General features: G+C 38.3%; 1 protein-coding gene across 1 annotated transcript; it reads left to right on the top strand.

Moving 5' to 3' along the window:
* Positions 1-260: 260 nt before the first annotated feature.
* CEP78 (centrosomal protein 78) lies at positions 261-25,908 on the top strand. The gene is made up of 16 exons (XM_086480088.1): positions 261-513; positions 735-910; positions 1,496-1,568; positions 2,082-2,185; positions 2,968-3,142; positions 5,033-5,146; positions 5,396-5,460; positions 10,297-10,405; positions 11,019-11,036; positions 12,020-12,155; positions 13,103-13,148; positions 14,110-14,253; positions 20,172-20,249; positions 22,041-22,207; positions 23,714-23,867; positions 25,387-25,908. The coding sequence occupies exons 1-16, from the start codon at positions 261-263 to the stop codon at positions 25,906-25,908; spliced, it is 2,334 nt and encodes a 777-aa protein (XP_086336214.1).
* Positions 25,909-27,032: the final 1,124 nt, after the last annotated feature.

Genomic DNA, 27,032 nt, shown 5'->3' on the forward strand with positions numbered 1-27,032 from the left:
AACAGTGTGGGTTGGTTGGGGTTTTTTCACACCCTTATTCTTTCAGCCGTACTTACACAGGTAACGAGCATCACAAGACATCAATGTGTTAGCTGCCACATCAAAGATGTGTAAACGCTGTAAAATATGCATGAACATATTCATGTTTTGGGTACGCATGTTGAATTGAGACTGTGTGGCAAAATCAATTATACCTTGGAAAGACTTTATACCTTTTTTTTTTCCCCTCCCTTATTTTAGGGAAACGTCACATAAGAGAAATGATTGAGTCAGTCAAAATAAGAAGACAGTGCATGCTGGATTTCTACTCACATTATGAACATCTTTGTGCTCTTCAAGGCTCTGTCCCACTGAAAGCTGTGAAGGCTAACCTGACTCAGAGTGCTCTTGATCTAACTGTAGATCGCATCAAAGCTGCTGATTGGGCACCACTTCTGAATGCTATCAGGCATAATAAGACTCTGACTTCTATTGGAATAAGAAGTTTTCATCAACAGGGTCTTGGAGAATCAGGTTTGTAGTGATGGCTATAAAAGATAAATATCTTGACGTATGTGTGTTAGAATTTCTTGCATAAAACTTGTGTGTGATTGAATACATGGGGGGAGGAATTGTAATACTTAAGGAATTATTTCAATTTTTAAAAAGCAGCAAAAAAGCAAGGTGTGCTTATGATTGCTTTTAAATCAATAGGGGTTGGATTTTGCTGATGTGTAATTTTTGTTGTTTACTAGGTGTTGAAAGATATAAAACCTACTTTAGAAGGAGAATTCCAGCAATTCGATCAAAAGACTTGACTGGCCAACTATGCAAAGCTGTCAAAGGCTGTCTCAGTATATCAGATGTACTAAAAAGTTTAGAACTGCAGGGTTTGCTTCTGAGGGAGAGAGATCTAATACTTTTAACAAAGGTGAGAATATGTTAGTATACAAATAAATGGAAAATATGCTTAGAACGTAGAGAAGTAGAAACTAAATTTTGTAAATAGTGTCACAGACGAGGTATTCTGCCGAGACATTTAGTGTAACCTAGTCTTGCTCAACCTGTCAAAATCGCATAACCTTCGCTTGCCCTGATTCATCAAGGCTTATTAGAAGGTTCATGGCAACATTTCTGCCATGGGTTTGGGGCATGTAACTTACATTTGTGACTGAAACTACTGTGCATGTACATGACAGAAGGAAAGTTGTGGGACACCAAGGAGACAAAAAGAGGTCTTCAAGATGTGTTATTGGAATGCTCTCCAGTTTGCTTGTGAGTGGCTTCTAGGAAAGGAGGTTGTTGCTTGTTGCCCATAGGCTATGGCTCCTCCTGTGCTAAAGAAACAAACCAGCTTAAACTGAGCTTTGGGGTTCACTTGTTTTGACTTTCATCTGAACCCCCTGGGAGTTTCTTGTAGGGAGCTCAGAGAGTTCGGAGCAGTTTGGGTGACTTGGTCTTTCCTCTGTTTGTATTTTTGCTTTTCAAATCGGTTAATGTTGTTTTTATTCTCAAGGGCTTGGCCACAGCTTCATCTCTGGAGAGTGTCTCTTTAGCCCAGTGTCCAATTGGAGATGGAGGATTAGAAAGTAAGTTCAGAATCAAAATGTGTAAATATACTTCTCTCTTTTTTTAGTCCTTTAAATAGGCAAGTTGTTCAGTTTTTCCATTTCTGTTTTAAATTTGTCTACAGAGATTAAAATAACTTCACTTTATTGTATGTGACTTAACAACATTTAAAGACTTGGATTTCTTCACTTGATGCTAGTAAATAGCCATACTACTTTATAATGATGTTTATATTTTTATTTAAAGCGACAGTCATAGTATTTATTTGAGGATAAATCTTTCTTGATTTGCTGATGTTTACATAACCACAGAAAATATGTTCTAGCTTCTAGCTTCAGATAGTCTTTGTTAAACACTTGTGCTAGAAATGCATAATCTCAGACCGCTTCAAGTATATTTAAAATGTACTTTGTATTTCAACACTAGTTCTTTGTCAAAGCTGATTCAGGTTCTTAATACAGCAGTGAAAAAGTGTGTTGTGATAATCTGGCTGTGGTGTGTGTAGATAACATGCATGCTTTTGTTTTCTTCAGCAATCTGTCAGAGTGTAAAGAATTCAGCTACTATCAAATATGTAAACTTCACAGGATGTAGCCTCACATGGCGAGGGGCAGAACATATAGCAAATGTATTAAAGGTAATTTAATGACCTTATATAGAACCAAATGTTCACAAAAACTTAAATACATTTGATTTTTTTCTTTCACTTTCAAGCTCTAAATCCATCAAAGCACTTTGTGAGCAGTGTATGTGAATACTGAAGTTAAGTATGTGAATAGTCCTTCTGAAATTTGTGACTTAATATGCTGAAAGTAGCTTAGTTTACTGTTGTGAGATTTTAATATGGTATTTCTTAGTATACATGAGTTAAACAAATAGCAGTTTAGACTGATGTATTTTCTTGAAGTGCGGATCAGGGCTGTAAATGTCTGACATCTGTTTTGGGGAGTGATTCTTGCGTTGTCACAGATTTTGAAAAATGTCTTAAGTATTCTTAAGCGGTGGGTAAGAAAAATTGAGTTTACAGTGTAGAAGCTACTAATTAACTCATAAGTAAGCTTGTGACTAGTACAGTATTCTAATTAATGTTAACATAGGTTTGCATGAAAGCACATAATCTCCTAGTGTGTATTTCCTATTCAAGATGCGTTGAAAGTGTCTGTCTGCCAGAAGAAGGTAATAAGATGTTCTGTAGCCGTATTTAGTAATTTGCATTGCAAATTAGATGATCAAACAAACATGACTCAACTGTAATGTTTAAAAATGACTTGTGCTTCTTGGACTCATAAATGGTATAACTTCTTTCTCATATCATCACTCAAGCCATTAAACATCAATTACAAACAAAGGTCACTTGTGGTCTTGTCGTCAGTAATGACTTTGCCTTTGCACGTGGTAACAGCTTCTTTGTTTGCAAAGCATCAGGCAATGAAAAGACATGGTGAAGCCTGGGCTGAGAGCCTGCGTTACAGGAGACCTGACCTTGACTATATGACTGGCTTGAGGCGGATTACTTTCAACTGCAACATGCTTGTTGGAGACAGAGGAGCACGTGCCTTTGCAGACTGTCTAGGAGAGGACCTTTGGCTAAAAGGTATTGCAAAATACTGACTCTTTAAGATGCAGTAGTGGCAGGCAGAAAACTTAAAATTGTCAGTTATAACAAATGTAAGCACAAGAGTAACTTGCTGTTTATGTAGGAAAGAGTAATCTTTTGAATTTCTCTGTGTCTTTTGAATTGTCGTAGTGTCTGAGTACTGTTGTGTTGTCTAGTATTGTCCTCTGGTATTTTGGAGAAGTGATTTGTTTTACATATATCTGTACAAAATTACTAATGGTGGTGGTGTAAGTCATAGCATGCTGTACATAGAATCAAATACTTACCTGTTGAAATTGTTTTATAGTTTGAGCCAGGTGTACAGATAACATGTGGAGACTGGTGGAAAAGGATCAGATTAGAGAATACTCAAGCAAACTGGACATACAGAATTCTATAGGCCCTGATAGAACGCATCCACAAGTGCTGAGAGGGCTGTCTGATGTCTTTGTGAGGCCACTTGCAATAAGGATCATGGTGACTGGGAGGGGTGCCCGAGGTCTGGAGGACAGCAAATGTCACTCCTATCTTCAAGAAGCCTGGGAAGAAGGACCCAGGGAACTACAGGCCAGTCAACCTTACTTAGATCCCTGGGGAGGTGAGATTGTGCTGCCATCCAGAGGGACCTCAACAGGGCTGGAGAAGTGGACTGATGGGAACCTCGTGAGGTTTAACAAAAGCGAATGCAGTGTCCTGCACCTGGGCAGGAATAATCCCATGCACCAGAACATTCTGGGGACTGTGTAGCAGGAAAGCAGCTTTGCAGAGGGGGTACTGGAGGTCCTGGTGGACCACAAGCTGACCATGAGCTAGCAAAATGCTTTTGTGGCAAAGAAGGCTAATGGTATCCTAGGCTCCATTAGGCAGAGACTTGCCAGCAGGTTGAGGGAGGTGATTCTTCCTCTCTGCTCAGCACTGGTGAGGTGAGACCTGGGCTCCTCTGTACAGGAGAGAGCTGGAGCTACTGGAGAGAGTCCAGTGAAGGGCCACTAAGATAATGAAGGGACTAGAGCAATTCTCATTTCAGGAAAGGCTGAGGTACCTGGGACTGTTCAGCCTGGAGAAGGGAGGGCTCAAGGTGGGTCTTGCAAGGCATACAACTATCTGAAGGGAGGCTGTAAAGAAGAAGGAGACAGGCTCTTTCTGGTGGTGCCTGATGACAGGGCAAGATGCAATGGGCACAGACTGAAGCACTGTAGGTTCCTCCTGAACATCAGGAAACACTTTCTTACTGAGAGGGTGACCAAACACTGGCACAGGTTGCCCACAGTGGTTGTAGATGCTTTATCCTTGGAGGTCTAGACATGGTAGAGCGCAGCTGGCTTTAAGTGAGCCATCTTGAGCAAGGGGGTTCAGCAAGATGACCTCCAGAGGTCCCTTTCAACCTCAACCATTCTGTGATGCTGTGCATGCACACGAAATAAATGCCAGAGCCATGGTAGTACTGCTTTGTGGTGACCGTGTAACTTACTGATGTGCGCGAACAATGAACCTCTAGAAGCTCTGACTCAGACTTTCTAGACATAAGTTGTGTGTTTGCACATATGATGTTGCCTTGGGCAGTTGAATTAGTTGGTGCCTGGGAGTACTGTATCTACTGGGAATTGTCAAGAACAGTGACTTAACTGTGGTTTTTATATTCCTTCCTTTGCAGTTGTTTAGCAGTTATTTCCTAATGCTGATCTATAATACTGATAAATTCCTAGTTTTTTTCACTGAAATTAATATTCTTGTTTTCACGTGTGGCTGTTATTATCGTGTCCTTATGCTTTATGTTCTATGAAATGGAGGTTTTCAGGAGGTGTGAATGAATTGTTTCACATACTGCCTACAGGTTTCGCCACTGAATTTTTTTAAATTTTTTTTTTACCTCCTTAAACATCTTAGCACTTGATTTGCAGCAGTGTGGAATATCTAATGAAGGAGCACGGTCATTATTAAATGCTCTGCAAACTAACACAACGTTAGTGGTACTTGATGTAAGAAAAAATCCATTAATTGGTATGTATCTTTATCTACCTTTCTGCTCTTTGTAGTTTTTTTTTGGGGGGAGGGTTGTTTTTTTCAGTAACCTGGGGGTGGGGGGCGAGAATAAACTTTTTAAGGAAAAAACCTGCAACAGTAATTTTGCTGTTAAAATGGAGGAAAGGGGCAGGGTAGGTAATGTGTACTGCTTATTCAGTGATTTGTTTGCATAAATACATGTATCATACAGGAAATTGTTAATTAAGGTATCTTCATTCATTCTAGATCATGTTATGATGAAAAACATCATTGAAAAAGTTCTTATGAATGGAAATAGTGCTAATTCAGAGGTATGTGTTAGGCATTTTGGAGTGACTTTGGGGTTTGCTTTTTAGCTGGCAATGGCATTTTTTTTTTAAAGGGACAACGTTGTTCAGAATGAATTTAAACAGCTGTTCTAGTTATAAACAGAAGTCTGACTCTTAAGCAGTTTAAAAAACAAACAAAAAATCACGACAAAGGGAAAACCTAAAAACACTAGCAGCAATGTGATATGGTACTGGGCATTTTGTATGATTTCTTGTGTAATTTAAGATGTAACGTAATACAACCAGGTTATCCATTTAACGAAAAGAAAAATGGAAAAGTGTGTGTATACTTGGGCATTACTGTAAAACATTAAGTAAATATTGCTGCTGGACTGCTGGAAGGCTTCCTACTACATGTATCTTTCATGTTAACATGGTAATAATAACTTCTTTAAAAAGTAAAGAAAATCACAATTTAAAATTTAAAACTGAATTTATTTTGAAACTTATTTTTTGTCAATAATTTACGTAGTTAAGTTACTCAAGACGATCCTTTCCGATGCTAACCACCTAAGAAACTAGGTTTTAGTTAAAGTACAGTACCCCTTACCATCTTTATTTAGTAGTCTGTAGAGACTTTACAGTTATATGTGTAAACTGAATATCTGGACCATTTGTGATTAGATATACTGTTTAAATACCAAGTCTTTTGTTTATAACACAGAAACCAGATTCCCTTCCCAAAGGAGACAGGAAACAAATGAGCATACTTTTGTTTTCGCAGAGCTGCAACAGTCCCAGTTCTTGTTCTAGAACTTGCTGCTCTTTTGGTTTTGAAAAGGCTTGAAAATCGGAGCTGTAGATCTGTAGGGAGTATCTAATAAACTGAGAATTGTGTGTAGCATTCCTTGAGAATTAATGCAGTTCTCCACTTCAATCTTTTAAAGACTTTTTTGGATAAATTGAGGTTGGTTGTGAAGGAGTACTCCTTTGCAGATGCAATCAACACTTGCAAAAAGTTACAGGGATCACATGAAAATAGCATCTGCCTGGGGATGCTCAAGACAGCTGGAAAGTTGAAGTGTGAACAGAAGCAATTCTTCAGGGAATCTCCACATATATATATGTATACTAAGAGATAAGGCATGGTTTATATTCATCCAAGTAATGCAGTATCTTAAGTCTTACTGGCGACACTAGCATTTCTTCATACTTTGTTAATATGAATTAAAAAGGACTGACCACCACTTGCAAAGTAACTTCGCTTCTTCCACAAATAAACCCAGCCTAGACACTTTATTTCGTAAGCTCTGCGAGTAGGCTGTTGTAAATAACATTTGCTGTTTGCCATGGGAACAGTGCAGACACTCAAAAAGGGATAATCCACCAGTTTAGCAAGATGAACGCAAGCATTTGATGTTGAGATTGATATTCTTTTGAAACTGAAACATTTACTACCCTAATCTAGGATTTACAGTTGGTTTTGAGCTCAGTTGCAGAAGCCTGGATATTATGAAGAAAAAAACACTTGAGTTTCTTTGAGGTAGTGTCTTGATGTGCTCTATATTGAAAGTCAGCAATGTGGGGTTTTGTTTTGTTGTGTGTGGGTGTTGGTGGTGTCTTGTTTTGTGGGTTTTTTGTTGGTTTTTTTTTTTTAAGGAGTCATAACCCGGGGAATAAATTAGTAGATTGTCAAAGGTGTTAGAAGACAAATGGTTGCTAAGCTCTGTTGCAGAAAGAACCGCAAGGACTTTTTTCTTCATTTTGTTAATAGTCAAAATTCAGCTGTACAACTTAAAAAAACCAGCATGCAGGTAAAAACAATTTAAGAGTGTATTAAGAGTCCTGATGACATATTCTAAATTCTGGATGTAACTTACACTCTGGTTCTTTCTATTTTTAAGAAGTTTTAGCGTAATACGAAAATTTCAGTTACTTTTCAGATTTTCCATGTTTTTTTAATGAAGGATGCATTATAGACTGAGTTTATGAATTTAAAGAAGCAATGCTTGTTTCTTGTAAAGAGCTTAAGCTTGTCGAACAGAATACAGACAGTTAGCATCTACATTGCTTTCTTTGTCATCTGTACTGCCTCCAAACCTGTGAGGTTTTAAAAGGATATGCTGGTCCATTTTTTGTAGTGGAGAAGACATGGGTATCTCTTTGAAATTATTTAATTTAGTAGGGATTTTTTTTCTTTTACCTATTGTAATTGCTAGAGATCTGGATTTTATATTGATAGAAAATGAAGAATTAATGGGACTAAGTTTAGCTGATATGTAGAGACGTCTTGAACACAAGGTATAAGGTGTAATTTTCTGTATGAAACTAATCTGTTGCTTACTCTTGCAGCAAGTGGCCTAACTCATACCATAGCTCACCCACAAATGTTGTTGCATGAATGATCATCGCTAGAGCTGCCTCATTTACCTCTAGGTTCAGCTTTTTACCCTGCCAAAGGCTAGCTGTCATAATTCTCATGAGTAAAACTCAGTTAGGTCTTGAATTTCTTTATATCTGAGAAATGGCAGATCTGTATGCTGTAGTATCTCATGATGGCATCTGTTGTGTCAATTCCATGTTTTGCTTATGCAGGAAATAAATTAAGGTCCTGCTGTGTTGCTTTACGAAGAGAAGTTTGGTGGGGTTTTGAATGGTGTCATAATAATAAGGGGACATGTCTTGGCTGCCACAAATAGCCTCTAATGTACTGTCACCATTTGCTTATTGGATACTGCAAAGAAACTGGTTGATTCTCTTTGCTTTCCCATAGCATGTAGGTGCTTGCCTTTCAGGTTGTGTTTTCACATTTGCAAAAAGGGATGCCTACTGCTAATTGATGCCTTTAAATTCGATGGGCAGCTAAAACAGAGGAAAGTTGTATTGCCCTAGCAGCACTGTGTAGCTGGTATAGTGGACTGTAATCATAGATATGATTTGTTGCAACAAGTGGTGGAAGTTTGTGTAGATTCTGAGCGAGACTGAAAAACTTGAAGGAAAAAAAACCACTGAAGATGTCTATGAAACAAGTTGCTTTCATAGTCTTAGCTGAAGGACTTAGTAATTTTTCAGCAGTGTCTTAGTATGTTTGTCTTTATACTTAACTGAACACGAGCCAGTAGTGTGCCCAGGTGGCCAAGAAGGCCAACAGCACCCTGGCCTGTATCAGAAAGAGTGTGGCCAGCAGGAGTAGGGAGGTGATCGTGTCCCCGTACTCAGCACTGGTGAGGCTGCACCTCAAATGCTGGGTGCAGGTTTGGGTCCCTCACTACAAGAAAGACCCCGAGGTGCTGGAGCGTGTCCAGAGAAGGGCAATGAAGCTGGCGAAGGGCCTGGAGAACAGGTCTTGTGAGGAGCAGCTGAGGGAAGTGGGGTTGTTGAGTCTGGAGAGGAGGAGGCTGAGGGGAGACCTTATCACTCTGTACAACTACCTGAAAGGAGGTTGTTGTGATGTGGGGGTCTGTCTCTTCTCCGAAGTAACAAGCGATAGGAGAAGGTTTAGATTGGACATTAGGAAAAATTTCTTTACCGAAAGAGTGGTCAAACATGGGAACAGGCTGCCTAGGGAAGTGGTTGAGTCACCATCCTTGGAGGTGTTCAAAAAACGTACTGATGTAACGCTTGTAGACATGGTTTAGTGGGCACGGTGATATCATGTAGATGGTTGGACTTGATCTTAGGGGTCTGTTCCACCCTAATGATTCTATGATTCTGTGTTGTACAACAGCAGCAGGCACCTAGACAAGGGACGGGCTACTGGGCTAGATGAACTAGCTGGTCTTTTATGTGTGGAGTAGAACAAAATTAAGATACTCTTGCTCTTATAAGTTTACAATTTGATTTTACTCTTTCAGTCTGTTTTTTAGTTTAAAATGACCAGTTCACTTGTCTCAGAAAGTAGATCCAGCTGCAGACCCAGCAAAACTTATAAGGATTGAGTGCAGAGTTTAAAAACAAAAAAAGTTTTTCTTACCAATGATGAACTTGGACTAAACTTGGTTAGTTAAAGCACAGTAAACAGCATTTTAATATTTCTTATGTGTTAGGTGGGAATAACTTTGGCATACTGTTCCTATGACTCTGATGTGGGGTTTAGAGCTGTCTGAGATAAGCTTTGTGTTAATATCACCTACATTTCCTTTGACAGCTAGGCTTTCTAACTACGGCTTGATGCACACTGAAAAATAAGTGATAGTGTTACTTAGGAATATCTACCTGGAATAATAAAACTTTGATTGAGGAAAACTTTTATTCTTTAAGAATAGAGCTGTTGCTGTAAGGAAATGTAGTTTGCAGTACAGCAATTGCCTTTGGTTATCACTATGTCTTAATTTTAGTTTGGAGACTTTTGCTGTGTAAGGATGAATTTTCATTACAGGCAGTGAAAATTAAACTTCATATGTTTTAAAATACAATTTTAGTGGTAATGCAAAATCATTTTAGGGATTCTGGAGAACTTTGGCCAGAGCCAGTCATTCCTGGCAAGCCAGCTGTCTGAGAACAAAATAAGAAAGCCGGAGTTTCCTTCTTATAGGGTTGATGCCTTATTTTTTTTTATTTTTATTTATTTATTTATTTTTTTACTATAAAAGTAGAAGTGCTTTGCACCGGAGAAAGGAAGATGTTGGATGGGATATTGCAGTGGTGTTCTGAGAACACTTTCTGATAATGTAGCACTCAGACTCATGTCAGATCTGTGTTTGAATTGGGGCTTTATGGGTTTTTTAGTTTTTTCTTGATTTTTATGGTTTATTATTCTTTTCTGTAACTAGCAGTGTTCTCCATATATCTGACAAAAACCTTTCTAATCTTAAATGAGCATCTCTTTAAGTATCAGTTACTAAACCAGTTTGTCTTTCTTTAAAAAAAAAATTCCAGTATCAGTGGCTGACATCTCCGTCTTCCAAAGATGCTTCAAAAACTAGACCAAAGAAAAGAACTATTGTCCTAGGAAGTGGTCGGAAAGGAAAAGCTACTATTCGTATTGGTAATACTGGCTTTATTTTCTCTGACTGTAGGAAATTTTGTCTACAAAATAATTTTTAATGTTTAAGATCTTGAATTATAAAATATATGATGTGTCTACATGTCAGTGTTTTGCAGAATACTTGTCTTCAAAAAAAATCCATTTATTCTTAATTCAATAATGTGTCTTCTACCATCAGTGGTTTCTATAGGAGACTTATTCTTGTTTTTAGTGCTGCTAGATATGTGGCTGGAAAAATGGTAGGATATATTGACTTAAATATGTGGAAGCATTGCATGTATTCATTCTGAATGCGTCCTCTCCACAAACTTTCATTTCTAGGAAGCTTGGTGGTAGTAAGTTGCCTACTTCTTCTGATGTTGTAAGCTTTCTGTAGCAGGCTGTGCTCTGCCAGAACAAACAAGCATGGATTTTTTACCGATGTACAAGGTGTTCTAAGATTATTTTTTTTTTAACTTCATGTAAACCCAGTATACATAGTGTTTTTAAAATAACATAGGTATCTTGAATATTTATAATTAAGTACTGATGGCTGTGGTATACTGAATATTTTTCAATAAATTACTAAAAATTTCACTGTAATACAGTTGGCTGTCTTTCATCTTTGCTCTAGTTGTCTGGAAGCAGAGGGGTAAGTATAAATCAAATTCAAATCTTTGTGCAAATAAACTGTGGTGATCAGGGTGATGGAAAAAGAAAACGCCCGACTTAAATATAGTTGTGGGGTTTTTTTGTGGGTTTTTTGTTTGGTTTTGTTTGCCTTTTTTTTTTTTTTAAAAAGGGAGGGAGTCAAGGAGGTAGAAACTACTCTATCCTGCTTAGTTGTTGAAATATGCTGAAATTTGGAATCCCATTACCACGGTTATGCATTTCTCTACCCTTACAAGATGAGTTGTTTTATTTATCTCAGAGAAAGAATAACCTGAGTTGTCACTAGTTTAACTGTATTAGGTGAACAGTTTTGTGGGCTTGTTAGTTTCTGACTTAGGCAGAACCTGGAGTAGAGTGATCATCCACACTAGGTATTTGTTCTGAATCTACTTTGAGTGATAGTGTATGATTTGAACAACAATAAAGTACTAGACTAGTGAACGCGACTTTATATTTTTCCTCTTAAGTAAAGAAACTGCCGGTGTTCTGTAGGAGCATCAACATGAGCACCGGCTTCAGCTTCAAAGCATTTTGCCGGTTACGAAACCAACGTTCTTCGCACTAAAGCCGCTAGAGGGCAATCCGAAGCACGTTGATAGCCTTTTTGTCTGCGTGGGCTGTCTAAGCTACCACTTGAGACAGTGGAGTTAGGTATCTGAAATTAGTGGTATGAATAAGCCTCTTTAGCTACAAAACTTTGCGTCCTTTTTTTGAATAACAGCATGTCTTACTTACATCAGCCTAACATAGCAGTTAAATATACCAGGTTATAATTGCAAGCAGATAAGATGTCCACCCCTCTTTTTGAGAAGCAAAACAAAGGTTTTGAACACTTTGGCCTGAAAGATTTCCTACCTTTTATTACATAGGATATTTTACTTATGAACAGTAAGCTATGAATTTATATGTAAATAACTAGGTATAATGAATTCTCTGTTGTCTTGTTCTTGCTGTTCAATACAGGATTACCGTCTAAAAAGTCTGGAACTCCTGGGAAAAAACCCACGTCTGTGAAAGATAGTTACTCACCCAAACCACTACCACCGGGCACAAAAGGCTTCCTTCCTTGGCGGACTGCAGAACGTGCAAAGAGATGCAGGTGAAGTTTTCATAGTACAAGGGAAAATATTAAACCATAAGACCTGCATGATAAATGTAGTAGAGAACAGTGTTAGTTTTTTAAAATATGTATTTAAAAGTTACACACAGAGTTTCATATAACATCCATAATTTTTTCTGTTTGTATAAATTTTGAGGATGTTACATAAATTCTATTCCAGTAAGTTTTTAAAGTGCACAAAAAGATATGATTTGATGGCCATAGGAATATTCAGGTGTAGCAAAAAAAAACCCCACAACCAAACCCACCTTGTTTACTTGTTCTCTTGTTACTAGTAATTTATCAGACTTACCATAGCTGAAGATGCAATTTAATTTTGTAAGCTTGTAGCGTAGTTGATTTGGCATCCGGTTTGTGGTGCCTTGGTATTTTTTCCATCTCTTCTGTCTGCTGCATCTCCCCCATGTCAACATAATTACTGTGATCATCTGAGTCCTGTGAAGTAAAATCAAAAAAAAAAAAATGTTACACATGAAAGCCATAGTATTGTATCATGCTTCCTTTTGAAACAGTTTTTGTTTTGTTTTTCTTTATGTATTCCGTGGACCTTAGCCTCTTAAAATAGAGGCTATATAAGTATTTAAACACAAAATTACTTAATGCTCTGTCATAACTATTTTTATTAAACTTTTTTTTAAATGCTGAACACCAAATTCTCCTGTTGAATTTAATTTGTAATAATTAACTAAGCAAGGTGCCTATTGAAGATATTAACATTAGCATCCAGTAATATTGCTCTTATCCAATATTAAGTAGGAGTACTAATAGAGCAAAATAGGGATGTAAGAAGTGTTAATGGGATACAGTGCAGTGTCTGATGCTGGTTTTGCTCTTGCCTATGCTGGAATCCTGTGTTTGGAAATGGAAGTAGCAATGGTGACATTATAAACTTATTTTTATCAAAATTTTTTTTTTTCTAAATTTAGAGGGGGGCCAGTGGATAGTACTGAAGAATTACCAGTGAAGATTCAGGTACTCTGTCTCATGTGGTGGCCTATGAAAGTGTTCTCAACAGAATCTTGTTGTCCAAAAGTTAAGACTGGAACATACTTTTAAAGTTTCTTTCTCATAGAAGTGAAAAATGGTAGTTTACATCAGCATTTGGTTGAAACTTCTCTGATACTTAGTTTACTCCCATTTCTATACTACTGTCTTTTGGTTTCTTAGCCTTGTGAGCAAGCTGGGTTGGAGTATGGGCACAATCTCTCCAGAGGCAATAAGGAGGGTTAACAGCATTTTTCTCTGAAAGGCTCTGCTCTCCCCTTCCTCTCTTTCCCCCTTTTGCTTTTGGACTGTGAACTTGTGTTTGCACCCATCTGTGAACCACTGTAGTAAACATAACAGCAGGGAAAAAAAATCCCCTCTTTTTTCCTTCTTCACATCTTACTACCATCTCCACCCCTGCCCCATCCACCAGAGGCACACTGGAGAAGTGTGTTAGTGTGTACTGGTGAACAAAATTGGCTCACAGAAGGGTGTGATGGTTGCTGAAGCCCACACATGTGCCCTTCTCTGGCATGAGCTTCCCATGGGCTGCAGTCCTTCAGGAAAACCTGCTTTGGCACAGGCTGTCCATGGGCCACAGCCCCTTCGGCCCATCCCTCTGCTCCGTCAGGGCGTCTTTCCCGGGCTGGGGTGTGGGTATCCACTCCACCATGGAGCTCCTCGCTGGAGCTGCTCCTTGCAGGGGCTGCACCGCAGATGTCTGCTACTAAATCCTTTCCACCTATACTATCTACACACATGTGATTTTTTTTAAAATATTGATTTATGCAAATTTATTTCAAAATTGCATGGACAATGTATTTGCATTGTAAGGGCCTCTGGGAAACTATTGCATTTAAATTAAGCTTCTGGTACTATTTAATCTTTGATTTTTATTGCACAGTATAATGCTGTGAGTGCGCGTGTTTTTCTTTTCTGATGTAACTAGACAGGTATTCCTGTGAAAGTGACAGTAGAAAGCGCTTCTACATCTGAAACCGAAGAGACGGAAGATTTAGATGATGTTATCCATCATCCTGATTTGACAAAATCATTAGATAAGATTAACATAACAAAGTACCAACAATTACAGGTAAGAAGCATGTTTTGTGCCATAAAATCCATAAAGGCAAATTTTATCAATTGAACCATGTTTTATCCAGCAAATTATGGTTAAGCTAATAACCAGTCATGGAGCAGGATTTCTGAATAACTTTTCATTATCCAGCATTATGTCACAGAGGCTTCTGTTTCAAAAGATATGTGTCAAATATGCACTGGATTCCTGATCTCTGAATAGTCCTAATGAAGATGTGTACGCTGTAAGCGGATTGTCAATTCAGGGCCATAATAAGGAAGAACTTCACTTAATACGCACAACTGCAGTGTGCATAATTTCTCTGTTCCAGTCTTAAATCACAGTTGACAGATCTTTTGATCTGTATTATTGCATGTATTATTTCCTTCCAAATATTCCCTTTATAAATATAATTTAATGTTATTTCTGAGAGCTAAAATATTGTAATGATTGTTGTGTAAAAATAATTTTAAAATAACTGAAAGTGTGTTAAAGCTCTGTTTTATAATTGAAGCTTTTTTAATTTCCTTTTTATTATTCTCTCTACTTCTTTGATAGTTCTAAAAACTAATATAAGGGAAACTGATTATTGCTATGTCTTGACAGGGAACATGGTTATGAAAGGAAGGGAAAACAAGGGGTGTGTTTCAGTGGCTCAGTAATACTTCTGAGGTAATCTAGCACTATTATAGAGTGACATCCTCATCCAGAATAGCTGTGTTGATTCTGAAGTGTTAGGATTTGAATCTGCACTGCCTCAAATGAATACTGCTGAAAAGAAGGCATATAGTCAGATTGGTTTTGTTGGTGGTTGTCGTAGAGCACCACAAAGGGTGAATGAAATGTTGATGTGTATAAATACTAAGATGATACAGCTGTCTTTATGTAAGCGAGATGAAGTTGAAACTTAACTTGTGGCAGATCTATATCTAATAGGAGAGTTAGGGTGGCTTAGAGTTACTGTGGAAGGCAAAAGGACTGTACAAGTACGGCATAAATAAACTTGCCTTTTTTTGCAGCTGATGTATGCTTTTTCTTTAGTCCTACCCTTTTTCTCCCTAGAGCTTTTGTTCAGGAACAAGGTTTTCACATGTTGCTGGGACTTAAAGTTGTGTAGCAGCTTTCTTCTTTGTAGGTGATTTCATATTCCTGTTTGCGTGCAATATGTTGACATTGTGCTGTGCAGTGGCTTCAACACTTTCATCAAGAGCATTGTGTCTGGAATCATGGAATTCCATGTCGCGTGCATATTGTGCCAAAAACTTTTATGCAGCAAGTACAGTGCTTTCAGGAAACACTTGGTGTATTTTTTCTTGGTGTTTGTAGAGGGAGAAATATTACTTTCAGTACACATTACAGAGGCAGATAGTGTTTTGTGCTTTGAGGAAGTGTTGGCATATCGACCTATGTTGTCAGTTTACTTGTAGTATTACATTTAGAGCAACTGTAAGGTAGGGATAATTTGTGATTAATTTGAGCTTCCTGGGACGTAAACCTCCAAATTTTAGGAACCTACCCCAAAATTGGTTCTAAATTTGCTATGCTTGTGAAGGTTCAGATTTTTGTGATTTTCTGATTTTGAAAACCAAAGTACTTTTTTAGGCCATGGTTGCATATCTGGCAGCACTGTTTGAGCAGTCTCTAACTGTATCTGTGCCTCACTTGTCCTTTTTGTTATGTTGATGCAAAGCACAGTTCATGTTACAGCAGAATCGAACTACTTGTCACCATTGAGTTGTGAGGCCTATTTCCCCTCTGTCCCTTAGTGCTTTTCCATTTCCTGCTTCAGTCTTTTGCTCTCTTGTGTCTTTTTTTCATGTTTATCTGATGCTAAGGCAAGTTGATTCAACTTGATGATGTGGAGAAAACTCAGGCAGTTCAACAGGGAGAACTGCAAAGTCCTACACGTGGGGAAGAGCAACCCCACACACCAGTATATGCTGAGGGCAGACCACCTGGAAAGCAGCGTTGCAGAAAAGGCCCTGGGTGTCATTGTGGACGCCAAGTTGAACACAAGCCAGCAGAGTGCCCTTGCATCATAGAAGGTGAATGGCATCCTGCACTCCATTAGGAGGAATGTTACCGGCAGGCTGAGGGAAGTGATCCTTCCCATGTATTCAGTGCTGGTGAGGCCACACCTGGAGTACCATGTCCAGTTCGGGGCTGTCGCGTTACGAGTAAGGATGTGACGTTTGTTTGCCTGCCAGAGCCCTCTCAGGGACTTTCACTGAAGCAGTCTCACAAAGTTGCAAATACAGATAATTTATTAAGGCGGCAGATATAACAGGTGTGGAATTGCCGTTGATAAATGCACTTACTGCAATAGCACCAACGTACTATAATAATGCTGGCCAAGTTCTCCTGGGTGTTCTTCACCAGGGGCAAAGGCAAAATTCTTACCAAGAAGGGGTCCCTATCTTGGGTGGAGGAAGAGGAGCACAGCCCGTCAGCTGTCTCTCCTAGATCTTCAGTGCCTTTCTCCCAATTTTTACCTCTTATACTCCTCTTTCTATTCTCTTTTTGTTTCCCCTCCCACGGGTAACGTACAGCATGATTTAGGTGGAGAGTTGAGTCATATAGTCATATATGTATAGAATAAGCAGGAATGTTAACTGTAATATTAATTTCCTAGATAATTAAGCAAAAGTTTCACTCCAGGGCATTGCTGCCTTGAGAGTTTTGTGCTGAAACAGTTTTTCTGCACTCTTAGTCAAAACAGAGCCATCTTGCCTCCTCAAGGCTCCCTCTTTCAGCTGTTATCTCCCCTCTCAAGGTTTGTAGAAGGGAGAAGCAGATACCAGCAATCTTATCCTTTTGCTGTTTCCTGCCAGATGAACAAGTTGCTCAGCTCTCGTCCTTGCTCTGTCCAGGGCATAATGACCTTACAAGCCTGGCATTTCTCCACAGGGGCTCCCCAGTACAAGAGGGACATGGAACACGCTGGAGAGAGTCCAGCAAAGAGCCACGAAGATGGTTAAGGGACTGAAGTATCTCTCCTATAACGAAAGGCTGAGAGAGTGCAAAGAGGACAGAGCCAGGCTCTTTCCAGTGGTGCCCAGTGATAGGGTGAGAGGCAATGGGCACAAGCTGAAACACAGGAGATTCCCTCTGAACATCAGGAAACACTTTAGCATGAGGGTGACTGAGCACTGGCACAGGTTGCCCACAGAGGTTGTGGAGTCTAGTCTCCTTCCTTAAGAGATACTAAAAAAAAAATACAGACGTGGTCCTCAGCAGCTTGTTGTAGGCGGCCCTGCTTGAGCAAGGGGTTGTACCAGATGAGCCCCAGAGGTCCCTTCCAACCCCAGCATTCTGTGATTCGGTGATATTTCTCCAGGTTAGTTTTAAGCCATTTTAATGACTCACATTGGCTTATGTGATTAGGTGTGTTACAGAACTGGAGCATGGTAAGTGGCTGAAATTTGTGGCTGATAATGTGAGAGGGGAAGTGGAGGACACTTTTTGTCTATGTTAATTGGCCTTAGGTACTGTCATTAAACAGCTCTTACTGCACAGCTGCTTGAGGGGGCATCTGACTTGAGGAACTGATCGGGCTGTATTGTGTATTTGGCTGTAGCAGGCCTTGGCACAGCCTTTCAGTAAAGTGGGACAACCAGCTGTGCTAGAACAATGATGGGATTGCAGAGTGGAGTAAGAGGTGGGAACTCCTTAAACTGCCACTCTGCCAAAGAAGCTTTCCAGACATCCCTTGGTGTGACTTAAGTGGCCAGACTTTCACTTCAGTATGGAAGTCATTGAGAACTTCTTTGCATCCTTCTGCTGAAAAAGGGGCTTTAAGCGTGCTGCTTAGTGAAACAATATTTGTTGTGTTTTCATTAAAAAAAAAAAATCCCTTGGCTAATAAAAAGTTTAATTTCTGCTTAAATGACAAATAAGAACTGATAAATATTCTTTCTTTCTGCTAGAGCGAATCTGAAATGTCAGCATTGCCTCTGATGAAGAATGTAGTTGAGGAAACTAGGAGATTTTGAAATTTTAACTAAAGATATAAATGAACTTCACCCTTGATATAGTTAGCAAGATAACTCTTTCTACACATTAATGCTGTGTGAATTATGTAGAAGTAGAGATTGCAGTATAACCCTTTTTCAAAAGTAAGGACAACAATGTAATCAAGTAGAAAAATATGGCTAATTAGTTACTACAGTTTTTTTGTTTTCAGTTTTTAAACTTAAGTTTTATACCTCTGTCTGATGTTGAGTAGTCATCTTGCATACAGTTATTCTGAGGGCTACAGATATATTTGCGCTTCATCTTAAAGGCTGTCAGCGCTCTCTTTCTGAACTACACTATTAGAAGGCTCAGTCTTGTAGTTTGGATGTACGTTTAGCTCTCTGATGTATTTTAATGTGGGTTTTTTTCTGCCCAAAGACTAGAAGATTGTGGAAGCTAGTAAATTTCTTAAAAGCAGATCAAAGAATAAAGTGTACCTATACCTGTAATTTAATGGTGACAGATATGTTTGCACAGGTGCAGGGCATCGTCCTTTAAATGTAGGCTTCTGGTACTGCCTATAAGGAGATACAGCTGCAGTGTTAGTATTTTTGTGAAGTCAGCCCATAACCATCAAATATTATGTACGTGTACAGTGTGATAAATCAAGTTTAAACAAAACTACAAAACCTCCAAGTTTCTGTTTTAAAAATCTTGGTAATTTAACTATTTTCTAAGCCTTTGCCCTTTGAAAATACAAACCAGCAATTTGGGGAAAAAGGTCAGTGCTGTCACCTTTACAATTGTCTAAAATCTGTCCGGGACAAAAACACTGTAGAACTAAGGTTTTTAAAGTAGAGTTGCTTGGCGAAAAAGCCTACACCCTAGAAACTTTAAAATACTTATATACATATGTGCATACACACTATAAGTGGAACTGTGAAAATTTTTCCAGTCTGTGGTACCTGTGGCTGATCTTCAAAGCTAGGTTACAGGATTCCAGCTTACCTGTCAAGCAGTGGGTGTTATTGTTGCTACTTTCTGCACTGCGCTTCTTTATCTATACTAGTCTTTTTCTAGCTTCTGTTATTTCTACACGTTCTGAGGTAGATTGCAGTAACATTGTGGTAGCTGTTGAGTTCTCCTTAGAGATTTTCCCCCACCTCACGCTTATTGGCCATTTTGTTACATCATGGCAGTTAGACGCTGTTAAATCTCTTCCCAAAAGAAGATTCTCTTCTCTGTCTCTGAAATTTTTCTCTATTTTCCTATACCTTGTGACCTCTGAGAGTCTTTCTTGTGTTCAGATGATAAAAATATGACTAGCTTTCTAGTTCCAGGGTTAGCTTGGTTGATGCTAGTCTAGGGATCTTAAGAATGGGCTTCACTGGACAGTAGTGACAGACCCATAATCTTCACTCTGCTTGGGATTGTGAAAAGCTGACTTTTTCTGCTGAAGAACTAAATGAAACCAATTGGAAAGAGTACAGTCATTACAGTTCAGAATTTTGTATTCCTACTGATGTAATAAGGAATAAAGTCCTGGATGAAGGATACATTCTGAAAATATAGGTATGGCTACTAAGGGCTTTTTTTAGAGCCCAATTTGAGCTTTTGATGAGGTAGATGTATTTAGTTAAAAATGAGGTTTGAAAAGTGAAGTGGAAAAAGAGGAAGTAGAGAAGAACGAGCATTCCCGATGGTAATGCTGTGGACCCAAGAGACTTATGCTATAGTCTCATGTTATGTATTGCTATATTGCAAATCTATTAAGTGAATCACACTTATTTCCACTTTCCTGTGCATCCTAGAGTTATATACTGGCAGACCTCTGTCATGTATTTTTGTAGAAGATACGTTATTGCTTGGAATGCCATGTGCTAGTTGTCAATTGGACATGCTGAGTTTTTGTATAATATTGGATGTTGATCTGACATTTTGAGATAAATTTCATCATGGCTTATCTGTCTCAATGGTAGTTAAAGCTGGAAGAATGCATGGAAAAATTAAAGGAAGAACAAAGAGCCAGACTAAAGGCTGAGGAACGGATAATGGAGGTAATGATAGTTAACTGTTAATCATCTTTACTTTCAGAGGAGGCACCAATCAAACTATCCACTTGCTTAATCAGAAGTAATTATCAATGACCTCTAATGTGGTAGCTTCCAGAGTTTCAGTTCAAAGTCACATGGATCGTTTACTAGTCTAAGGGCAGTGATGAAATCTGTGTTTAGTAATGTGTGTTTGTTCTCCTGATACTATTCCAGAGCCTTGAACTCTAGGCAAGCTACTCTTTCAATTTGTTTCATTCATTTGGTGTATTACTTATGATCTGAGGTATCCTGACGTTTGTTTTCCATAAGAAAGTGATTAAATCTGTTTGCAATTTGCAGCAGATGGGTAGTTCTTTGAGGTCTCCAACCTTCTTTATCATGACTTGTGCTGAAAAGCTGTTTGTTGAAAATGTTTAATTTGGCTTATTCTGCCCCTTTAATTTTTAAGTTTTGTTTCTGCAAGCAATAAAAATATTGGATGGTTTTCTGCATAGCATGTTGGCCATAGCCGTCAGTTGTTGCAAATCGCAGTTTCGCATTGTGAGAGAACTGAACTAACAACTTGTCACAGTTAAATTGTGAGGTCTATTTCCCCTCCATCCATTGTTGCTGACCTAAAAAGATCCTTTTACGTCAGTAAGCAGGATTTCTTGTAATAGAGTTGAGTGTAAGATTGTGTAAACAAATGGATTTGGTTCTTAGATGTGATCTGGAGTGGAATGGAAGTGGTGGTACCCTTTGGAATTTGAGCAATAAGTGGTACCCCACAGTACAGGGAGCAGCTATCCACAAAGGACTCTAGACTCTACAAGGTTCATTGTAGTTCTCTGATGTGGCCATCCCCATCCTCCTGTGAAGTGAAATGCACCAGTGGGCTCTGCTGGGTAGCTGTTGTTCAAATATTTAAATGCTTTTCAGGCTAAATACCCACTGCAAGGAATCTTTCTCTGTCATGCTAGACTGCTTGAACCTAGCAGCTTGTCTCAGGAGAAGAGATAAACTAAGTAGCAGTAATCTCCAAAATTATTCATTTTGATGCTACAGTGCATTTATTTAACAGCTACTGTGCACCAAACAGATCTGTAATTTTTATCCTCTCATAAAGGATGAAAGAAGGAAAGCCTGTGGTGGCAGTGATTGCGTAGCTGTAATCTTAAATGGGTGTCTGAGTTAATGTTTCCCTCAAACACAAACCCCTATATATCCTAGAGTTGTTCACCTTTCTGTTTGTCGTTGATTTGATTAATGTTCAATGTGGAGAAAAATTGGATCATCTTAAACTTTCAATTTTGGGGTGCACAGTGCCAGGGAAAGATACAGTAGTATGCCTTTTCTCTGATACAGAGGGGTGAATATAAGGAGAGCATTGGCCTTCATTTAAAGCTTTTTTTACTAATAAAATAAATTCTTTGGTGTTAATGTGTCATATAATACATGCAAAATAACATGATATGAAAGCTAATTTTTTTGCTTGTATTTGGTCTGCAACGTTCTATACACACTGAAGACAGTGCTGAGCCAGTAGTTTTGAGTGCTTGCGGCAATATCTCTATGGTAGTGTAGAACTGTAGCTCTGGATAAACAAACCTGCACAGAGCTCAGTGTAACGCTGCTCTGAATATTTCGGGTAGACGAAGGTCTGTATCAATTGTATCCATTACTTTGGGTATTTTACTTTGTGGTACTGCTCTATAGGTTTGCAAATGTGGGGTTGGGTATCTTGGGATTTTTTTAACAGAGAAATCATAGAATTGAGTTTACCTTCCTTTTTTCCTTTTTTTTTTTTCCTCATAGCTGGAAATTGAAAATGCACGATTAAGGAATCTAAATATTTCCCTATCTGAGACTCTTCATGCGCAATCAGTAACCAACATGATCTTGGAAGATGAAGGCATTCTAGGCAGCATTGAGAATTCTTTCCAAAAGTTTCATGCTTTTTTAGACCTTCTTAAAGATGCTGGGTAGGTTGTCAACTTAAGTCTTACTGTTTCTGCTGGAAATCTCTTGCCAAAATTGTCCTCCCAATGACGTATGCTGCCTTCTCCCCCCCAGATCTCTAGGACTGTACTCGCGAAGAGCAAAGGAAGAAAAATAAACTATGTACCTACTGATTAGTCTTTTTTTGGTGACAAAAACATGATCCCAGCACTGTCCAGCTGAATTTGTATATCTCTGTCCATGGGAAAGGCTTTCAAGAAGCCCGTTCCAAAAGAGAAGAAAGCTGCTGTTAAAGCATGTTTCCAAAGCTTTATTTGGTCACCTGTGGCCCTTAGCATTCCCATGATATGGAAGGCTCAAAATGCAGTTGAACTGGCTTCAGAAAGTGTCCTGTTGCCTTGGCCTCCTTTTACTGACTGAAGTTACAGAAATGTAGATGGATGAATCTGGCCTTTGCACTGAAATTCTGGATTATTTTTTGTTACTTGAAATATTTCAGAGAGTATTGATTAAAGTTTGTTTTAAGGCTCTACCACTGTACCTGCAGTTTCTCAGAGGATGGTTCATCCTTCCCATTTGTCAAAAAATTTTAGCTTAAGTTCTCAAACCTGTGTGGTGAAGTTTATGGCAATGTGGTCAAGGAGAATGAAGGGATGCTATGAAGATAGATTGTAGTTTACTCTGGATGTTCAGAGAAAACTGCTAAAGATTTTATTTGGCTCCCTGCCTCCTGCCTTGGTCACCTCCAAATTGTTATAATGTAACTTAATGTAAAGTTCACCCTGAGGCTGTGCTCTAATCTTGTGCCAATCAATTATAGAGTTGCCATTACTTTTAAGAATTAATTTCAAACTTTGGAGGAACGGAATAATGCTTTTTCACTACATAAAAAATAATTTTTTTCAGATGGTCAGATGTCTATTCATAGTAATAGAGAGGTGCTCTGAAAAGTTGCAGAATCCAAATCACAAAGACTGCTCAGTAGGCTTCTATTGATAATATACTGTGCGAGCAATTGATGGCTGCAACTTCTCACTTCTTATTCAGGCTTAAAACACTCAAGTGGACGGTTTGGCCAACTTGTAAGCTGGCAGGTGAAACAACATGACTTATTTGTGAAGCATGTAATTGGATTTGGCTGTTAGAGATTATTCTAGTTTGAGAGATGTATACCAATCTTCTGCTTGAAGGATAGAGTTTAAATGTTTGTTCTGCTTGACAGGGAATCTGCTTGCCAATATCCTGCTCTGAGATCAATGGTAACTGGGAAATCTTTGTTCTTAGCCTCATAACACTGAGCAAAGACTGGCAGTTTTGAACCTGCAGGCTAATTTGTGCAAGGATAGGAAAATACCTTTTTGGCTACTGTTTTCATCTTTATTAAGCTATTTTGGGCTTCTCAGAAAGTAATGGAGAAACTGTCTTCAAAGCTTCAGACAGATTCTGTTTCTTCTTCTGATTTTGAATGTTTAGGTCTTTCACAGAATAAGAATTCTTTATGTCATCTTCTACTAAACTTTATTTTACAGACTTGGACAACTTGCTGTATTAGCTGGGATAGACCAGTCAGATTTTGGTCTTTTGGGGCATCCGCAAATGAATTCTACTGTCAGTAAGCCTGCTAATATGGTAAAGGAGAAGTCTTTTGAAGAAGAAAGACAAGAACATACCCAGAATAGCAAAGTAAGTCTATAGAGGGAATGCTAGCAGCAATCTGCTTGACACTGTTTAATGTACTTTTCAGCTGTTATCCCCCCTCTGACTGAAAGTAATGATTACCAAATGATCCATGAAGTTACTATTGCAGTCTTTTGCTGCAGCTGTATTTATACAGATCATAATAATGCAATGATTAATGTAAGCTTTTTAAGTGATTATCATTTGGAATAGAAACCATAGCATTTTGTAACTCGCTAAAGAAAGTGTTGGTGGTAGTTGTGTTGTTTCTTATTCTGAGATACGAGGTTCCAATAGTTGTATGCAACCATTACTAGTTTTTTAGAAACGTTTAATAATGATGTATAGTGGTTTTAAAAAACTTAGTCTAATAGTAGAGAGTAGTACAATATGCCTATTGAAAAGCACAAATTTTCTTTTATGTAATAGTAAGCAGTGTATATGTCCAGTCCTGTTAGATTTCTACATGGGCTGTGCTTTGAATTTCAAGCAACTACAAATTAGACATAAGTTGTTTTAGTTTCTAATCTGAAGTCAATAAATAGAAAACCTCAGTGTTTCAAGGGAGATACTAAAGTTGCCTTAAAACAAACAAAAAAAAAGACCAGGCTTAAGTTTTTAAGGCAATTAAAGTTAAGATACTGGCAGCCTACAACCTTGTCCATGTTGGATAAAACTGTAATGCTAAGAATCATTCTGCATTCCAGTATGTTTCTTATACCAAATGTCTCCCCCATTAAATGTTCCAGATTCCTCAAAAAACCCCATGAGCTTCTAAAACATGATGATAAAAAGTGTTCGAGGTTTTTAATGGTGTGGAAAGCAATTTCCAGTTTTGCAGTTTGAATCTGCTAAAATTATTCAGAGAAACACAACAATTCTCATTATAGGTTCTTTGATATTTGTTGTAGTTTGGCTTACCACAGTGTTTTCAGCTGATGGACCCTTCTGCACTGTGACATTAGCTTGCTCATGCAGTGTGTTTGAGTCATTGTTTTTCTAGTTCAGCTATATATAGAAGCCTGAGCTTAAACTGTTTTTTAAGTATACATGGCAAAGGATGATTACAAAAAGCTTCAACTAATACTTACACTGCTCTCATACTAATTTCCTAGTATTGGCTAGTTAGGATTCTTGTGACAGCTAGAATAGACTGTAGAATAGACTATCGGGACCACACTACTGTGAGCTGTGAGCAAACGTAATGAATTGCAGGTATTTCAGAATGATAGATATGATTAGGCTTTGGCTGCTTCAGTGTAACTGACGCATTTCTGTAGTATGAAGTTCAAGCTCGATGTGAAACTAATATGCCTACTCTGTGTCGTTATCACCCTAGCGATGTTCTGAAACTCGCTTGCTTTGAAAGGTAATAAAGGTTGTGTGATTGCTGTTATCTCTGAATCTTTTTTATATTATGTAAAGACTTTATTTTGCTATTCAGATTTTCATATGTGGCAGTTGCAGTACTGTATTTTTTTTTCTCTAGTTGCATCAGTATCTTCATTGGAATCTCTTATTTCAGAATAGAGCTGGGGACACCCAAGTTTCTCTTCCTGGCACGTTTCAATCCCAGATGGTTGTGAGTAACGCCTTCTCTGCTCTTAGAGAAATACAAGAACTTCAGACTGCTGGGCAGCAGTACCAGCGAGGCTCACAGAAGGAAAATGAAGCTCAAACAATTAACCAAAATAGAGAGGAGAAGACCCGAAATAGTACTCCAACGTTCTGTGAGAGGAGAGTCAAACAAAACGAACAAGCAAAAGGACATCACTCAGCAAGTCAATTGGTTACCAGTCTGCATTCATTTTCTGATTCCAGTGTACATAGTAAAAGTAGTGGTAGCAGAATATCCAGTGGTGCTTCTGGTGAAAAAAGCAAAAATTGTTCTTCAAAGAAATACGTTCCTAGAGCAAATGAAATGGCAATTCCAAATGGTGGAGCAAGAGACCAAAGTAGACTGCAGACAGTAAACAGCTCTGGAACTGACACTGTAGGATCTGGTTCTGAAATACAAGAAAATATACAAAGTGTTACCAGTTTTTGAAATGGTTCTGAAATGTTTGGACTGTTGTCTACACTTGCAAGTTAAAAAAATAAGTTTTGGATGCCTCAGTATATTTTGTGAATTTTTTGTAAAGTAAGGTAAACTTTGTAACCTTTTAAAGCATTGCATGCTGTTTAGTATTCCTGCTTCATGTTTGCATCACTTGTCACTAGATTTTTATTTTTGGAAACGTGTAAAGCACTGGTAGAATGGTACTCCAGTTTGTACTACATACAGAGAATTCCTGCTGTATGGATTTTATTGTGTACCACAGATCTTGTTATAGACTGTAAACTGTTTTGAGGTAATAAAATTGAGTACAAATTTTCTCCAGTGTTTATTTCCAGTGTATTGCAATGGAAATGGAAAAAAAGGTTTTAGGGTAAACATCAATTAATGCATAACAGTGTGTGGGTATGACACTCCCAAAGGTAGTGGAAGTTTTCAGATTTGAAAATCAGCCCAGAAACATCTCTACAAGAAATATTTAAATATAGCTGTTCTTCCGTATTGTTATGACCGCAGATCACAGAATACACGTTGGAAGTGACCTCTAGAGGATGCCTAGTCCAACTCAATTAGTTTGCTCTCAGGACCTGGAGAAATAAGGGAACACAAAACTAAAAGAGTATCATTGTTTTACAACTCTTGGGGTTTGCTCGCCCCAGCTTCTTGTTCTGTCCTTCTGCATAGGTAGCTGAGTTGCAGCTTCTGAACTATGGCACAGAGTAACAAAGATTTTGATTTGCCTCATATGTCACAAGAAATCATTTTGTTTTGCACCAGGAATAATAAGAAGATGCACTTACAGTGTGACGCTGAAAAATAAAGCAGTACCTTTCTTTGTATTCGTACACTTGCCTGAGTACCATGAGAAGGCAATCAGTCAAGGGCCTAATACAGCAATTTTATGTTTCCTTCAGTAACTACTCTTTTGTATATAAATGGGAGTTCTGTAAAACTGTGTTATTTAGGAAGGGTTATAGAGACGAGAAAAATGTTAAACATTTAAGGAAATTTTAGGAAAGCTGTTTTTAAGCAACATAAAATTTGCATTTGGAAGAATGAAACAACCTAAACTGTGTTAGTTTGGGGTTTAAGTCTAGGTCATTTGGTTCCACAAT

The sequence above is a fragment of the Leptosomus discolor genome, chromosome Z (assembly GCF_034619465.1).
Source record: "Leptosomus discolor isolate bLepDis1 chromosome Z, bLepDis1.hap2, whole genome shotgun sequence".
Classification (NCBI taxonomy): Eukaryota; Metazoa; Chordata; class Aves; order Leptosomiformes; family Leptosomidae; genus Leptosomus; species Leptosomus discolor.

Coding starts and splice junctions, on each gene's coding strand:
- CEP78 (XM_086480088.1), top strand. CDS start 261: ATGATTGAGTCAGTCAAAATAAGAAGACAGTGCATGCTGGATTTCTAC. Junction 5,147..5,395: donor AAGAAAAAATCCATTAATTG/GTATGTATCTTT, acceptor CATTCATTCTAG/ATCATGTTATGATGAAAAAC. Junction 5,461..10,296: donor GAAATAGTGCTAATTCAGAG/GTATGTGTTAGG, acceptor AAAAAATTCCAG/TATCAGTGGCTGACATCTCC.